The sequence below is a fragment of the Danio rerio genome, chromosome 19, assembly GCF_052040795.2.
Source record: "Danio rerio strain M-AB ecotype USA chromosome 19, GRCz13ab, whole genome shotgun sequence".
In the NCBI taxonomy this organism is placed as follows: domain Eukaryota; kingdom Metazoa; phylum Chordata; class Actinopteri; order Cypriniformes; family Danionidae; genus Danio; species Danio rerio.
In genome coordinates, this window is record NC_141039.2 from 4,589,825 (window position 1) to 4,609,056 (window position 19,232).

The 19,232-nt window shown below is 32.2% G+C and overlaps 1 protein-coding gene across 8 annotated transcripts in view; it reads left to right on the plus strand.

The window, feature by feature from the left end:
* The window catches only part of trappc9 (trafficking protein particle complex subunit 9), a 303,088-nt gene that overhangs the window by 32,268 nt on the left and 251,588 nt on the right, over window positions 1-19,232 (plus strand). For all 8 annotated transcript variants that reach the window (XM_088651464.1, XM_088651465.1, XM_087295234.2 and 5 more), the window contains one exon: window positions 16,799-16,925. In XM_088651464.1, coding sequence (XP_088507590.1) covers window positions 16,799-16,925 — 127 coding nt within the window. The remainder of the gene's footprint in view (window positions 1-16,798; window positions 16,926-19,232) is intronic.

Consider the following 19,232-nt stretch of genomic DNA (forward strand, 5'->3'; position numbering starts at 1 on the left):
TTTTCTTAAATGCTTTTTGTTCAATCCACTTAACTTTGTGTAGGTTTAAATGTCCATATATGAATAATTCCAGCAATTATTAGTGAATGTATTTTATTATTTTTAAATTCGCACTGCCTTCTCATGGATGTGTACATGAAAGATGTGCAACCCAATGTATCATAAGTCAGTGGTCCCCAATCTTTTTATCACTGTGGACCGGTCAACGCTTGACAATTTTAGCACAGCCCATGGGGTGGGGGTGTACGTAGGTTACAACCATCCACCGTTTTCAAGCTGACAAAACATTGCTGCAAAAAAAAAAAAAAAAACACTGCAGTGTTTGAGTGTTCTGTGTTTTTTCTGAAGTAATTAATCTACCCAAATGTGAATATTCCATACAAAGCATGAAGCTGATTGGTCAGTTCTTGTCATGTGACTCATGGCTAGACCCACACGGAATCTGCGCGTGATTTTTAGCCTATCAGTGAGTCTATGTTTACTTGTGTAAATGTGTGTAAATTTATATTTATTCAGTTTTAAAATAATTTCACTAATATTATTGTGATAGAATAACTATAATAAATTCTCAGCAGAAATAGCAAAAAATGTCCGTAGATTCCGTCTGGCCCTACTCATTGTGTGCTCATAGCACTCTTAAAAGATGTTTTCAACTGGGTTTACCTGGAAAAACGCGAGCGAGTTTTGCCACTTACGCGCATCTTTCCATATATGAGCATGCAAGCCGCGCGCCTCCATTGGATATAACGAACTTACGTGTGGAATAGACATGATATGTGAACTTTCACTGGATTTACCTGATTTGTTGACAAATGTGTTGCAGATCCATTCCTTGGCAGTCTGTGGGTCCTTCACGGAGCATTTTTTATCCGCAAAGAAACTTTCCAAAGACGTCTGTTACTTACTCATCTTGCTAGCTTGTAGGTTAAATTTTGGCGCTCGAGTGGCCAAGATGTAACCGAGAGAATATGACATTTTTCAAAATAAAAGTTTTTTAAAAATAAAAGATTGTTCAGACTTCGGTAATAGATTAAACAAAAATAATTAATGATTTTTTGAGCGGTTTAATATCAATTGATCCCTGGACCAGACTGCAGCCTGGGGATTGGTGACCACTGTCCTTAGTAGCATATTTAAGTATTGTAAAAAGATACACAGCACCCTCTAGTGGATTTGTCTTCAGAAACATGCAACAAAACGTACCTAGAGCAATGTATTTTACATTTGACATTTCCAGTGAGCCTGTGGTGGTTGTTTCATATTTGCTTACTCACATCTACCATCACGCTGTTACATAGACACAGTATCACACTCAAAGTCATGTGACATGCCTCCATGTAATGAAGATTTGCTGTTTTGGGAACAGTTTTGATGTTTTTATTTCTAAATGTGTGTGTGTGCATGCATGCTTGTGTGTGTTTGAACACTACCTGGATTTTCCCTGAAAGCCTTCGTGTCTTTGAAAAGAGATTGATGTTGTTTTTTTGTTGTTCAGCCATGGTCCACTTCACAGCGTCGTGTCCCCACAGAGGTGTGCTGTAATCCTGTCTCCCACACACACACACGTACGCGCACACACACATGCAGCTCTTGGGTATTGAGCTCTGTCAAGCTTATCATTTCCTAGCAGACAGAACAAATCCAGAGTTCCCCCGGCTGAGCTCCGGGATTGGTCCAGCGCTGTTTTTAACACAGTGTCAGAGTAACAATGGCTCCCTGTGTTCTGATAAAACCCATTTCTGCACTCCTCTCTCCTCTGAGAGCCAAAGCAATCTCTCTTATTTTGTTTAACGAGCTACACGATCTGTTTTTGAGGACTTTTAATGGAATTTCAGGTTTTTATTTGGAGATTTTAACATGAGGATTGATTCTTTATGTTTAAATTGAGATGTTTTGTGAATAAACACAAGAGAAATGTTATTTGGGATTATAATGGATTGAGTGGTAGATTGAGAAGAAATGGTCTTGTTTTTCAGAAAACCTCCTAAAATTTAAGGTGCATGCAAAATATTGCATATTTAATATTGTATTTTTTTCATAATTGTATGATAATCACAAAAAAGTCAGATTTTTATTTTTTATTTTTTATTTAATTTTCTCAGAATCTATAATTTTTCATCTATTTATGCAGGTTTCATGCATTTTATTTCACCAGGTGGCAGTAAAATTAGGAAAGATAAATATTTTTTGTTATTTTATATGGATTAAAATTGATAAAAACGTAACATATTTCAGTTTTGTAAAAATATGCACAGCGCCCTCTAGTGGATTTGTCATCTGAAATGCGCTACAAAATGTGTCAAAAGCAATGTATTTCACAATTCGCAAAAACCTAATCTGACTCACAAGGGAAATGTTGTCGTTTGAAATTACAATGGAGGGATATACAACGCAATGTTCTTAACCACTTAAACTTTTTTTTTTTTTTTACAGGAATTTGTTTTTCTAACTTAAAAAGAATGCCCTGGTTACATACTTTGGAGTAGATTGATAAAAATGGTCTTATTTTACAGAAAACCCTCTAAATTTTAGATGCATGTAAAATGTTGCATATTTAGTATTGTATTTTTTTTTCAGAATTATATCATAATCACACAAAAAAACTATGTTTTTTAAAAACATTTTTTAATGTTAATTTTGTTTTCCAGAATCCATAATTTATCATCTTTTAATGCACACTTTATGCATTTTATTTTACTAGGTGGCAGTAAAGTGGGGGAAAATGTATATTTTTTGCTATGTTATATGGATTAATAATTATAAAAATGGGCACGTCTTTGGACTGTGAGGGAAACCATAGCACCCAAAGGAAACCCACGCCAACACAGAGAGAACAGGCAAACTTCACACAGAAATGTCAACTGGTCCAACCTATTTCTGGGGCTTCTCCAAAGAACCCAGCATTTTTACAGTGTAGTTCAGCCTATGATTCATTCATTCATTTTCTTTTCGGCTTAGTCCCTTTATTAATCCGGGGTCGCCACAGCGGAATGAACCGCCAACTTATCCAGCAAGTTTTTACGCAGCGGATGCCCTTTCAGCCACAACCCATCTCTGGGAAATCAGCCTATGATAAAACTAATAAATACATTGTTCTAATATTTCAAATTTGTCTTTATTCTATCTTAGAAAAGCAATCAAATAAATCAGAATCTCACCAAAAAAAAACCCCCCAAAGACAATTGTAATTAACCCTTAAAAATCAAGATCCATGCATCAGTATGTATAAAGGCAGCAGTTTCTGTAAACGCCCTCAAAACAAAGACACTTTGCAGCACGGAGGCGTCTGATTTCACCACGTCTGACTGACATTGATCAGCGTCGATCTGGACTTTTGACAGAATAACAGAGCAGGGGAGTTTCTTTTAAGTTTTCCTCAAGTCCTGACAGAATGATATTAGAAGAAAAGACGGCAATGTTTTATTCAAGGCAGAGCTTTGTGGCGAACAATGGCTCTGCCTACAGATAACAGGTGGAAGCTGGTGTTCAGAAGTCATTAGCGCCGGAAGAGAAAGAAAGAAAGAGGTGGAGGAACATATTTACAGATGTGGCAGATACATGCTGAGATGAAGACGTGTTATAGATGGGCTAGAGAAAGTCTACCTTTGTGTGTGTGTGATTTAAACAAACTTCTTAGGGAGCTTTCACACCTGTAGATTGATTGTTTTGTTGCCCTAGTCATAATTTTCACTTCTTAAAGCCATATATATACAGGGCTCGACATTAACTTTCTTACTTGGTAGCACCGGTGCTCCCAACCTGAAATATTTAGGAGCGCCAGAAAAAATTTAGGAGCACCCACCAAAAATGCTATATTTGACAAGTTGTATATTAAGGGATTTATTGAATTTGAAAACAACATCAATTGGGACTAACGAAACCCAGAAACAACTATCTAACTAATGCTGCTGACTTAATAGTGTGCAATAATTCCAAAATGAATGTTGAGTAATTATAAAATATTAATGATGACGATGATGTCAATAATACTAATAATGAATTATATTTCTCATCATCATGCTGCCTTGAATGTGCTTTAATGTAAGCTATCTGCTATATGAAGTCCTACTGTTACTTTATGAAAAATAAATTGATGGTTTGCATCAAACACAAATGAAGCATTGTAGTAAGAAATATTTATTTTGTACTATTGTTTTTATATGCATGTCAATTTAATAAATAATAGTTCTGCAAAACAAAACAAACGAAATAATAAAATAAATCATTCAATTCAATGCTGGAAGCTGCAAAGCAGTCATCAGTAATTAAATAGAAAAATAATATACACTTTAAGAAAGAAGACAAAATAAAGGAAGAAAAGTCTCACTTTTAAAAGTTTTGGTTTCGGTTCGTGTCGTTTTAATGCTTAGCCTCGTTACGCGCTGAATTACATTTTTCTGTGTTTGCGGAAAAGCATATGAGTCAGCCGGCCCAATGTGCAGTGCCGCAGTGCATGCAACACATCAAGATTCAGTGTACTTTTCACTCTTCAGCCGTTTGCATTCCCCACAGTCACAAAAGCTCCCTCCCTGTCATCTGACTGTGGAAAGTCTTGAGTGATTTACAGCTAATATAGCGGTTTTACCACGTTTTTAGAAAAAAAACAACTACAACCATTATATGCAGTCGCACGAATGCTCCCAATATATATTATGAGGTCGCATAGCTTAAATTTCGGGCGCATATGCAACCAAAATGGTCGCAATTTTGAGCCCTGTATATAGCTATTACATTACCATAATAGACTGTGATATAGCCCAGTTCGTTGGATCGTATTGCTTTCTCACTACCACAAAATTGCTCCAGAGTTTGTTTCAATTGAGTCGAGACCACCTTGTCCAGGCGATCTCTGATCTGATTATTTTGGCGCCAATTCAAGCATAATTGCGATGTTCTTGTAACCGAACCAAGATTAACCCAAACTAACCAAGCCAAGAGGGCAAATGTGCCAGGTTTTGAAACGTACGTTTAGGTATGAAAGCACCCTTAGATGTATTTTTCATGAATGAAATAGGGGCTATAATCCATTTTACATTTGTATTTTAGTTCTTACCTACAATGTAAAAGGAAAGTATTCATAGCGTTTTACTTTTCACACATTTGTTATGTCACAGCCTAATTCCAAAATGGGTTAAACTAATTTATTTCCTCAAAATTCTACACACAATACCCCATGATGACAATGTTAAAAAAGATTTGTTGAAATTGTTACAAATTTATTAAAAATAAAAAAGCTGAAAAATCACTTTGCCAGGAAGCTCTTAGTTGAGCTCAGGTACATTCTGTTTCCACTGATCGCTCTTGAGATGTTTCAGCAGCTTAATTGGCATTAACCTGTGGTAAATTCAGTTGACTGGACATGATTTGAAAAAATACACCTGTCTATATAAGGTCCCAGGGTTGACAGTGCATGTCAAAGCACAAACCAAGCATGAAGACAGAGGAATTGTCTGTAGACCTCCGAGACAGGATTGTCTCGAGGCACAAGGTTTGGGAAGGTTACAGAAAAATTTCTGCTGCTCTGAAAGTTCCAATGAGCACAGTGACCTCCGTCATCCGTAAATGGAAGATGTTTGGAACCACCAGGACTCTTTCTAGAACTGGCCAGACATCTAGGCTTAGTGATCGGGGGAGAAGGGCCTTAGTCAGGAAGGTGATCAATAACCTTATGGTCACTCTGTCTGAGCTCCAGCGTTCTTCTGTGGAGAGAGGAGAATCTTAAAGAAGGACAACCATCTGTGCAGCAATCCACCAACCAGGCCTGTATGGTAGAGTGGCCAGACGAAAGCCACTCCCTGGAGAACTCTCAGACCATAGGAAACCAAATTCTCTGGTCTGATGAGACTAAATTAAACTCTTTGGAGTAAATGCCAGGCGTTACGTTTAGAGAAAAGTAGGCAGCGCTCATCACCAGGCTAATAACATCCCTTTAGTTAAGCACGGTGGTGGCAGCATCATGTTGTGGGGATGTTTTTCAGCAACAAGAACTGGAAGACAAGTCAGGATAGAGGGAAAGAGGAGTGCAGCAATGTACAGAGACATCCTGAATGAAAACCTGCTACAGAATGCTCTTGACCTCAGACTGGGGCGACGGTTCATCTTCCAGCAGGACAATGACCCAAAGCACATCGCCAAAATATCAGTGGAGAGGCTTCACAACAACGGCAAATGTCCTTGAGTGGCCCAGCCAGAGCCCAGAGCTAAATCCTATTGAACATCTCTGGAGAGATCTGGAAATGGCTGTACACCGGCGCTTCCCATCCAGTAAAGCCTGGTTTATGCTTCTGTGTCAAGTGATCGGCGTGACCCATGGCGCATACCTTGCACGTTGTCGAGACTGAAGTATAAATCGGTCTTAATCGTCACTCACCACGCAGGGATTCACTCATGCAAATATGTCTGATACTCTTCACTCATGCAAATATGTCTGATACTCTTTGCAAATATTTGCAAATATTGTTTGCAAATATTTGAGAAAAGATGTTGATAAGTAGATTCCTACTTGAATTGTTTTTGCTCTCGCGCTCTGACTCGTTGCTAAATAGCAAATAATGCTGAATTGGGCTAACGAGCTCTGACGCTAACCTAATGAGAGCCAATGTCTCATTGGTCAGATTTGGATAAACAACCTCTGCGTGCAGCACACAAATGCTTGGCACATAAATGAATTCTACTTCTCTGTGATGCGGATATTGCATACTATTATCGCGATATCACTATATTTTCGGTATTTTGTGCAGCCCTGAGTAAGTTTACTGTCAAGAGCTCTGAGAAAGCAGATGAAGAGAAAAGGAAGCCATTTTTTTGCATTTAATTAGTATTTTGTCAGGTTTGATTCGCCGGTGCTCACGTGTCAGCAGGGCTTGTGAAATCGTCTATTTGTGGTTTGCGTTTCGGATGCTATTTTCAGCAGCGTTTGTGAAAAAAGCCAAATAAAGAGCTTGATTTCGAGAGCTGGCGACACGCTCGAGAAATTCTCACCGGAGGAAAGGTGTAAATTGCAACACAGACATTCATTTTCAGCTTCGCTCAGTTGTCTGATGTGCTAATTTGGTTTTATTTAGAAGTGAGTAGCACGTTTTGTGAATGGATGAGTCTAAATGACCAGACAAGGTGTTATCTGATGAAAACTCTGGCTTTTAGTGACAGTCTGATGCTTTAAATGTGAATTATATTATTGCTTAGTTTAGATCTGCTGTAAATTCTGCTGTAAGGTGTTAAGATGTTAAAAACATTTGGGAGAAATTAAAAACAGTAATGTCATTTTTTGTCTGTAAATGTGATTATAATGCAACAATTATTTGACTTGTCTATAGAGATTTTGTAGAAGTAGATATGCAAACTCTCATCAGTGCTTCAAAATCAAACAAAAAATAAATAAATACAATAATGAAGCCTGTTTTTAACACTAACATAAATTTTTATATATTTTTTAAATATATATTTTTTAAGTTATAAAAGTGATTTTTTTGTATTTATTATTAAATAATATTTGTTTTTCAATTGTGATTTTTCAGTTCAGTATTTTTCTGTATGACAGCGCAAATATACTGAAATTGAATATATATAAATCTGCATATTCTGAGATGTCAATGTAATGAATGAGAAATGTATATTAAATTGGATTTGTTTGTGTTGTGGTAATGAGTAATTTGGGAAAATATGTACTTTGTTGTCTCTATAGTATTAAAATTAATGTCACAATTTTAGGATGCAAATAGCACTAAACGCTCTAAAAATGTGAAAAAAAAAGTCTGAGCAAGCAGTGATTCAGGGTAAAAATAAATAAATAAATAAATAAAATTATATTAAAGAATAAAAATAAAATAAAATAAATTTTTTTTTAAATTATAAAAAATATATTTTTAAATAAAATAAAAAGTCAAATAAAATAAAAGTAAAATGTTAAATAAAATGTAATGAAATGAAATAAAGAAATAATATTTAAAAAATAAATAAATAAAATAATAAAAATAGATAAATAAATAAAAATAATAAAATTCAAAGTAATAAATAAAAAAATTAATTAAATATGATCAAATAAATAATAATAAAAGAGTAAAATAAAATAAAGAAAATATAAAATAAAATGAAATTAAATTAAAAAATTATGAAAAATTATTAATAAAATTAAAAAATAAACAAAGTATTAGTAAATTATAAGTCCTAAATCTACTAAAATTATCTGAGCAAGCAGTGATCCAGGTAAAATCCCGCTAAATGTTTTTAGTACTTGTCTCTTTACATGGACAATAAAATTCACCCATAGGCAGTGAAATATATGGGTGTGTGTGTGTGTGTGTGTGTGTGTGTGTGTGTGTGTGTGTGTTTTTTTGTGTGTGTGTGTGTGTGTGTGGGGGGGGGGGGGGGGGGGGGGGGGGGGGGGGGGTTTGTGTGAATAAATGAAAGTGTGTGTTCAGACTATTTGTACCGCTGGTCTCTGTGGCCCTGAGCGAATCCCACTCTCATACAGCTTTAAACAAACACACTCGCAACCTTTACAAGTCCTACATACACACAAACACACACACACACACACTAAACAAGCTCTTTCTCACTTTCTGGCTCCTGCTAAAAGCACTCTTGTCCCTGAAATATTAAGCGAGAGCAGAGACGTTTGTGACAGAAACAAGGGCCACCAATTTGAAATGGATTTTGGGGATGATGTACCTGCCCAATGCATTCACTATATTCACTGCTCTTTGTCAAGCCATGCAAAACTATTGGGATTGATGACAACTGCAGAGCAAATGTACTTAGAAGGATTTCAAGATGATAGCAATGCCCTAGCAAACACCAAAATGAAGTAATGTAGTAAAACATGGTTCATTTTAGTGCATTAGCAATGTCGAAATCTTTAGAAAACTGCATTAATTATGCTGGCAGCCACTATCAATATTAAAAACTACATATTTAAAAAAAAATCATTATTAGTGTTTGTTATTGGTGTTTTTTTTCTTTCTATGGTATTTGAGTATTTCTAAAAAATGGAATTGGTTTTGTTTATATATGTAAATTAATATGTTATTAATATTATTATTGGTGAAATATTAGACTGTTTTAGTCATTTTATGCTGTTATATTGTTTTTATTTATTTTTACATATTTCAATATAGCTTATTTTATTAAGTTTCTGTTTAAATCTTTTTTTTTTTTATTTATGATAAAGCGTAAGTTATTTACCAGAGTAAAATTTTGAGTATAGGTATTTTAATCTACAATTTTTATTTTATTTTATCTCTGTTTTCATTCATTTATTCATTTTCTTTTTGGCTTAGTCCCTTTATTAATCTGGGGTCGTCACAGCGGAATGAACCCCCAACTTATCCAGCATATGTTTTACGCAGCGGATGCCCTTCCAGCTGCAACCCATCACTGGGAAACATCCATACACACTCATTCACACTCATGCACTACGGAAACTCTAGCCCGACTTACCTATAGTGCATGTGTTTGGACTTGTGGGGTAAACCGAAGCACCTGGAGGAAACCCACACCAACACAGGGAGAACATGCAAACTCCACACAGAAATGCCAACTGACCCAACCTAGGCTCCAACCAGCGACTTTCTTGCTGTGAGGGGATCGTGCTTCCCACTGTGTCACCGTGACACCTTTATTTTGTTTTGTTTTGCTTTGTTTTTCTTAATTTTTCTTTTTCTTTTTTTTGTTTTATTTTGTTTGATCTAATTTTATTTGTATTTTTTTCTTATCTTTATTTATCTTTTTTTATTAGAATTAGATAGATTAAAATTAATAAGTGAGTAAATAAATAAATAAATAAATAAATAGATAAAGCATGCAAACTGAAAAGTTGTCAATAATATAAAAAAATAAATTACATTTGTAACACGTTTTAAACTGAAAAGATAATAATAATAATAATAATAATAATAATAATAATAATAATAATAATAATAATAAATAGATAGATAGAAGACGAAACAAATGTCCATTTAAATAAAATAAAATCAATAAATACTTGTAAAATTATTACAAAATCAAAAGAAAACAGATTGTAATAAATCCAATGTAATAATGTAATAATGTAAAAAATAATGTAATAAAGCAGAGAAAACTTGTAAAACACAAAAAAATTAATTTATGTATTTTTTTTTTTATATTTCAAAATCCAACATTTAAAAAGATAAAATATATAAAGTTGATAGGAAAAGGATTAACCCTACTGTGCAATATATAAATAAGATCAAATAAATCAGATTAGATGTTATTATTGTTATATAAAAGTTATAGTTTAGTAATAATTATATTATAGTTATTAAAACTGTTATGTATCGGAATGTGTCAAAAATTGCTTCATTAATCAGAAATTTGGGGTAAAACTTACAATTTAACAAGAGGAATAATAATTCTGGCTTCTACTGTAAGTATGAACGGTATTAAAACATATGCAAATAAAAAAATACAAAATAAACAAGATTTTTTTAAATCTTTAAAAAACAAATCAGATGCATACAAACCACTGCAATAATTTGTAATTAGCCTTTAATTACAAATAAAATAAACAAACAAATCAATCAACCAATTAAATCATCAAACTAACAACTCCCTGATTGCTTCCACAACATTTTACTACAGCAAAAAAGGAAAGAGAAAATAAAAAAATGTCATCGACTCGACAGCAAAAAAAAAAAAACTGTAAATGCGAGAGTGAGGAGCTTAAAATCGAGCGTCTGTCAGAAGAGATGAACTGAGGCTGAAGTGAAGTCTGCTGACGGCATATAAAGAGAAACCCGCGCTCACAGAAATGATGAATAATGTAGAAGAAGACCACTGAAGTCCACTGCCATCAAATTACCCAGCAAACACGCAACATGCTGACAAAAGTCCAGCAGAGAAGCAGAAATGCAGACAACAACAACTGTTGAGGAAAAAAAATAAAAATGAGCAGGGCGGAGACGACAAACCGAAAAACTGACTCTGAAAATGGCTGTTCACAGCAGTGCAGCCAGGAGGAATAGATTGGAAGTCCACAAAACAAAGTTAGCATCAAAAATGAGACTCTAAACTATTTATTCAATTCAATTCATGTTTATTTCTATAGTGCTTTTACAATATGAGGTTTAGATGAGGGTTTTTACATTGAAGTCCGCTGGAACCAGAAGCTGCAATCGTTTTTTTCCCCCATATTGTGATGCAGTTCTTAGAGAAACTGAATATTAAATGAGAAAGCAGTGGGCGTGGCTTGTTTTTCTCTGTACTGCGAGCTGATTGGATGTAGTAAAGTAGGCATTTCATTCAGAAAGATCTGGAAAAGGGGTTGGGGAGAGTTATTGCAATCTAACAGACTCCTCCTCCTCCTCACCATTTCTGTTTGCTGACAAAATTGACAGTTGGAGGGGCGTGGTTAAGTATGTTAGCCCCGCCCAAAACCTCAGACTGACGTAATCTAAGAATTTAACTGGAAACCAGCAGGATCTGCATTTTCAGATTTCAATTAAAGATTACAAGGGGAAACCATTGCTGCATCACCATTCGCATTTACTTTGGGACATACTACTTCCTCATTAACGGATGGCTATGTTGCTTAGTTATTTATCTTGATATAAATTCACATTGTTGCTGCAGATGAAATATAGCATGGAAAATGCGGTTTAATTCTGCTGCAGTTGGTTAGATATTGATTAACAGTCATTCAAACAACTTTACGAAGCCTCTTTGCTTGACTGTTGGTCTCGCGTGTCTGCCATTTTTGTAGTTTGTTAACAATTTTCACCCACATTTGTAGTTCTAATCAGTTTCACATCCAACGTGTAATGTTTTTTGGGCAATATTAGCTGTTAGAGTATGGACGCTCTTACACTTCGAATTTTTACCGGAAATTGTAAACCATACGGGAACCTTTGGCATACTCTTTTCAACATACAGTACTATGGTTTGGGACATATGAATTCTATTTTCGCATACTATTTAGGGTAGATAGTATGCGAATTGGGACGCAGCATTTATTTATGTCTGAATGACATGCAGAGATGAATTGTTCACCACAAAACTAGCAATGTGAGCTAGCTAAACCAGTTTCATTTGTACTGAAACCTGTAACCATTGACTTCCTTCGTAGAAATGACAAGCACTATGCAAGTCAATGGTTACCAGTTTTCAACGTTGTTCAAAATAAATTAAAAATAGACAAAAAATAAACTATTTGCAACAAGTGAAGTGTAATTAAATGACATAATTTGCAGATTTTGTAAAATGTGAATAAAATAATGTAATTAAAATGTTAAAATATTATTATTTAAATTTTTTAAGATTATTACTGTTAATAATAATAATTATAACAACAACAAAAATAATAATAATAAAAATGATGATGATGATGATAATAATAATAATATAAAGTAACAATAATAATAACAGTTATAATAATAATAAAATAATAATAATAATATAATATAATAATAATAATATTATAAAGTAACAATAATAATAACAGTTATAATAATAATAATAATAATAATAATAATAATAATAATAATAATAATAATAATAATAATAATACCATGGCGCCCGTGTGTTTGGCTTGCCATCTGTCCCTACCCATTTTTATTTGTTTTAGTGCATTTTAGTCAACATGTTAACTCTCTGCTGATGTAAAATCGCCATTGGATCTTCGTCCATCTGCCACGCATCTGGTCCATAATCCAGAAGATAGACATAAATCTATACCTCCATTACTGTTACCATCGGGAGTCTCTGCTCACCTTTTCCATGTATCTCATCCCCGGAAATGCCACCGTTGCCGTGGCAAGCGAGCTGGGAGGCTGTTGAGACTGAAGATCTCTCTCAGATCTACAGTTTCCCTCAGTGGGCCTGGAGTTATTTGTTACCAGTATCTCTCCCGACACTTTACGAAGCCAGTTCACGATTGTCTGGTACTGGTCTTGGGCTCAGACCTGCCTCGTTGCTTCTTTCATCCTCTGCGGTACGTTGCACGGGCTCCTCGGGTTACTGATGAACAAGCGCCTGTCGGGTTCGGCCTGTTGATCACCAGATCATTGTCGAACTTTTATCATCAAGGATTATTTACTTTCTAAAGGTTTGGATTTTCTATGCATAATGGAGACGTGGGCGACTGCGGGTGAGTCTAGCGTTTTTGCTGAACTTTTGCCCTTTGACTGCCATTACTTTAACTCTCTGCTTACATCGGGTCGTGGAGGTGGAGTTGCCGCTGTTTACAAAAATATGTAAAAGTGTGAACAGGTCTCTCTGCCTTTAGTGTTTCCCAGCTTTGAACTGACTAAAAGATTTGTGACAAGTGTAGTAAAATGACATAGTTTCTTGCTTCATGTGAACTTTTACTTAAACATCAAATCTTCTATTTTTGTGTGAACTACCCCTTTAAGTTCTGATGATAGTCGCCATGGATGAATATGAAAAAAGCGAGATTTATTTTGTTTCCTTGTTCTGATTTTGGCTCATAGCTTTCTCTAAATAGACACAGCCAGTTTGAAAATTCTCCAAGTACACAGACTCGCTTTAGTTTTTTGTTTTTTTCAGAGATTTGTGTTATATAACCTAATTGTAGGTAGTGATTCTATCCAACAGAGGCCCAGAGATGCACACAGGTCTCTTTCAGCGCTGTCGAACCAACAACACATTTTGAGAACAACTATTAAATACAATGTCAAAAAGGATTCATTGGATATGCTCCATTTTTTGGAGGTATAACTGGTTGCAAACTATTTTTATGGGCTGAATTTAAACAAATGATGTTGTACATTACTAAATATAATTAGTTTGTTTGAATTCAGCCCATATAAATACCTTGCGAGCAGTTACAGTATACCTTCAAAAAATGGAGTAAGTTCAATGAATATTTTTTATTTAGATCTCAGCTGTGTGGTTTAAGAGTTTGTAAGTGCATCGAGCTGAATCAAAGTGCAAAAAGTCTCAATTTAAAGACAAATCTACTCTATTTTCAGGCATTTTTTCCTACTATTTTTAAAATGATCAGCTGCATCTGGTTATTATTTGGGGTAATAACAAAATTAATTGTTTCTTCAGTGCACCGCGATGCAGACGTGGACAATTCGGTATTGGTTCAGTAATAATCATAACCGGTTATTATGTACTGACGTCATTCGTCTCGCTATGGCGAAGGAGGCGAGCGTGAATATTTACAACGCTCTAACTACTTAAAACTCAGAAACTGTGCACAATTTTGCTGCGTGTGTGTTTGCTGCATCAGTATTTCACTGACACTTACAGCAGAAGCCCCTGTTTCACTGCGTTTGAGAGAATGACAGTACTCAAATTCTCTCTCTCTCGCACTCTCTCTCACAGCATATGACCTGCTGGTGTGACTTGTCCTCTCCTCTTGGCTGTTTTACAGCGATACTTCTAATTGTAAAATGAGGTGCCGGTTCAGATTTCAGAGGATCCGGATCCGGCGTGTTTCGGCACAAATTAAGCCCTGCATGGGTTGCAGCTGGAAGGGCATCCGCTGTGTAAAACAAATCCTGGATAAGTTGGCAGTTCAATCCACTCTGGCAACCCCAGATTAATAAAGAGACTCAGCTGAAGAGAAAATGAATGAATGAATAAAGTATAAAAACAAAGTATAAATAATAAAATAGTAATTTCATTTTGCGTTTGTAGAATGCAACAACAACAACAACAACAACAACAACAACAACAACAACAACAACAACAACAACAACAACAACAACAACAACACAATAATACTAATAACAATGGTGATAATATATTATTATTATTATTATTATTATTATTATTATTATTATAAATAAATAAATAAATACGTTTTCAATGATCAATATTAATTTGACTATTTACTATTTGCCTCTAGTCTCTAACATGTACTATATCGAGCCTGTTGCTCACTAGGGCAGGTTTTTTTTTTTCAGAGTGTTTGGATTGGATTGAAACTGCTCCAGGATCATTGGTTTTATGGGAAAGCCTGTGAGGTGTGAATTGATGGCAGACCGAGGCCGTAAACATTTTTATAGACAGAGCAGTAAGTCAATACGCTGCTCACCTGTGCAAACAGAGCTTAAAATAGACTCTGTCCTCATGATGTATGGACGCGCACATTATTTGCCTTGTTAAATTTATATCTCGCTCTGGACCAGAGGCCTGTGAGAGAGAGGATTGTGGGTAATTTCACCCTTGGGACTCGCGGTTCACTTTAGATACATTGATAATCTGCTGATTTATGAGGTGTGGGCTGGCTTTTAAGAAAGAAGGAAAAAGAAAACACCTCAGGAATGCTAATTTTGTTTGTTAGACATTTGAATCAGTTTTTAGTGCCATAACTATCCGTTTTATTAAGGAATGCTTATAGCACTCAAAATGCATCAAGGCTTCACCTTTTTTATTTAACATTTTTATTTTGAATATATTTGATTTTTTTATGTATTTTACTTGGTTACATTTCATGTAATTAATTGTATAAATTTTTATTTTGCTTCATTGTTTTTTGTTTTATATTTTGGTATATATTTAAAATATATTTGTTTTATTAGTTTATTTAATATTTTAATGTTATTTTATTTCATTTTATTCATAATATGACTTTGATTATTCATAATATGACTTTGATCGATAGTTTATTTTCTTTCATTTTACTTAGTTTTTTTGTTTAATTTATTAGACAAATTTTTTTACATGATTTTTTGATAGTTTTCATAATCTTTTTAGATTATTTGTTTTATAGATTTTATACTGTTGACTGTCTTAATCATTTTATTTTATTTTTTAAATTTAATTTAACCTATTTTTTTATTTTATTCGTTTTATACTGATTTCATATTTTATTGAATTATTTAATATTTTAATATTATTTATTATATTTTCTTATTTTTATTTTTATTTATGTTGTTTTATTAGTTTTATGATATTTTATTTTATTTTATTATTTTATATTTTAATTAAATTTAATTGTTATTTTTTCATTTTTATATTTTATTTTATTTCTATAACTGTTTTAATAAGCAATGCATACTAAAAATAGTAAACATAATGCATCAAGGTTTTATCTTTTAAACATTTTAATAGCATGTTTTACGATTTTTATTTGTAATTTACTTTTGCCATTTCATATAATTTAATACATATTTTTTGCATAAGTGTTTTTTTATTTTTAGTTTTATTCTCATGGCTGTCATTTTATTATTTTATATTTTTCCTTTTTTATTATATATTTTTTTGTTTTATACTGATTCAATTTTATTATATATTTTATTTAATTTTATGTAATTTTATTTGTTTTATATTCATGGCTGACTTTAATTTTATTCATTTTATTTTAATATTTTTTGTTTCATATTTTAATATCGTTTTATTTTATTTTACCATTTCATATTCTTATCTTTATTTTATTTTATCAGTTTTTTACTAATGATTTTTATTTCATTAAAAATATTTTATTTTATTTTATTTTGATGACTAACATTTTTATTTAATTTAATTAAGCCTAAAATAGAAGATTATAGTCAATTGTAAGTTTAGTTCAGTTCAGTTTAGTGTGGTTTAATTTTCACTGCTAAAAGTCAAAACACTGAAGAGCAAATCCATCGATGTGCGATGCATGAATCCAAATGTATTTATTTTATTTTATTTTATTTTATTTTATTTTATTTTATTTTATTTTATTTTATTTTATTTTATTTTATTTTATTTTATTTTATTTTATTTTATTTTATTTTTATTTTTGTCAGTTGTGTCTTTCCTTTTAAACTGCTCCCCACCCACGTTTCTGGCTGTCACAAAAATACTAATGCTTATTGTCTTTTCTCTTTCTCTCGCTCCACAGAGAAAAAAGAAGTGACCCAGAGCTTGGAGAACTACACGTCAAAGTGTCCAGGAGGAATGGAGGTGATCAGCCTTCCTGACGGACTCAAACTTCCCCCTGTTCCTTTCACCAAACTGCCCATCGTCAGGTAAAAAAAACTTCACGAGACCACTATTTTCTAAACAGGTCATATAATAATAATAATAATAATAATAATAATAATAATAATAATAATAATAATAATGATGATAATAATTCCTTACATTTAAAGCGCTTTTATATAGCGCTATTATGCACATCCCTTCCATCAAAATCACTTATTGTAGGGTTATATGATTATTTTCTACTCTGAATATGATTTTTAGAAACGAAAGTGGCTGATTTTGCTTTCAGCTATTTATATAAATGAATTAGACAATTTACATATATAAATATACAGTTATATAGAGTTAGGGATGTCGTTTTCCACACCTTGATGAATTGTCGTTGAAATTAATAATCAATTAATTTATTAATCATTAACCTTATACAAAATAGACAAATAGATTTGACCCTCAAAGTCTGAGTGTGTATTTCCACAGCTCAGTGTCTGAACAATGACTCCTAACTTTTCTTCAAAACATTTGTGAAGTTTGATTGGCCTGTGAACTCATAAAGCTGAATGCAAATGAAAATTTGGTTCTTTCATTTGTTTTATTCTTGCCTCAAATTAAACGTTTTTATGGAAAGTACAAAACTTCACATATCCTTTTCATCTGTCCCAAGGAAGCTGCGGATGTTCAGTGAGGGCCCGTAAATGTGTTTAACAGATGTACTTCATAATCCCAGCAGTGGGAGAAGCTCAACACGCTCACTTGATTGAAGTCGCCGTTTCTCTGAACACTCATCTCTGAAAGCTTGCTTTTTTTTTTTTTTTTTTCAAATTTCTTAATTTATTCTTGAAGGGATGTTTAATTGTAAAACTTCAGGCTAGCTGCATTTCTCCTGATCTTCATCACGTTTTATTATTTAAGATTTCATCTTTTTATTATTATTATTATTATTATTATTGTTAATAAAAAAATGAACAGATAATTTACTACTACTACTACTACTACTACTAATAATAATAATAATAAAGTTATTATTATTAAAGTAAATATAATTTATCTATATTATTATATATTTTAATTTTTTTATAAATAGGTAATACATTTATAATAACTAATAATATTAATAACTAACTAAATATTATTATTTTTTATTATTAATAATTAAAAATAGTAGCAATATTGTATATTATTATTATTATTATTATTATTATTATTGTTGTTGTGTTTTACTCTTATTATTCATAATTAATTTTTGTGTATGTAATAGTCATATTGCTTCAAAAACTGCTATTAATAATAATAATAATAATAATAATAATAAAGATTATTACAATTGGGTTTTTATGTAAACAAACCTATGCAAAAATCATAAATAAAATACTACTATTATTATTACTTGTTAATAATAATAATTATTCCAATAAAACATAATTATAAATACATAATAATAACAAATATTAATAAATTTAAAAAAGTAATAAATAATAAAATAAAAAAATTATAATAAATATAAAAATTATATATTTTTTCTGATAGCATTTTAAAGATTTTATCAAAAAATAGATAATAATAAATAATAATAAAGTAATAAATAATAAAATAGGTAATTATGATAAATCATATTTATTGATAGCGTTTTAAGATTTCAAAATGGTAATAAAAATAAATAGCAATAATTAATAATAAAGTAATATATATATATATTAAATTAATATATTTTAATAATAAATAATATTGTTTTATGATTGCTTTTAGTTTTTTTAATATAACAATTCAGAAACATCAGCAATAAAAGTAACAATAATAGATAATAATAAATAAATAATAAGTAGTAATAAAAATTAGTTATAAAAAGTATTACATAAGACAATAGTATTTATAATAAATAATTTAAAATATATCAATTCAACAACAACAATAGTACAAATAAATAGTAATTAATCAAGTAATAAATAATAAATACATTTTAGTAATAAGTAACATCTATCCATTAGCATTTTAGAGATTTTTAAAAAAATATAATAATGCAGCAATTTTAATAATAATAATAATAATAATAATAATAATAATAATATTGAGTTAATTCTAATAAATAATATTGCTTTATCCTATTTTTTTTCTCCCTCTCCATGTGTCGTTAACATTCAATGTCTTGCTACCAGAACATCGTTTCCTGCCTCTGAATTAGCGAGTTTTAGCCACTCGTACATTAAGGTAGCGTTTAGAAGAAACAAAACACCAGCAAAGAAACTGGACACAGTGGAACATAAAAACCTCAATGCCAGCTAGCGTTTCAGAAGTGCTATTGCAGAGCAACACAAACAGCATGCAGAAGTATAAATACACAGCCACACTCAAGGCAG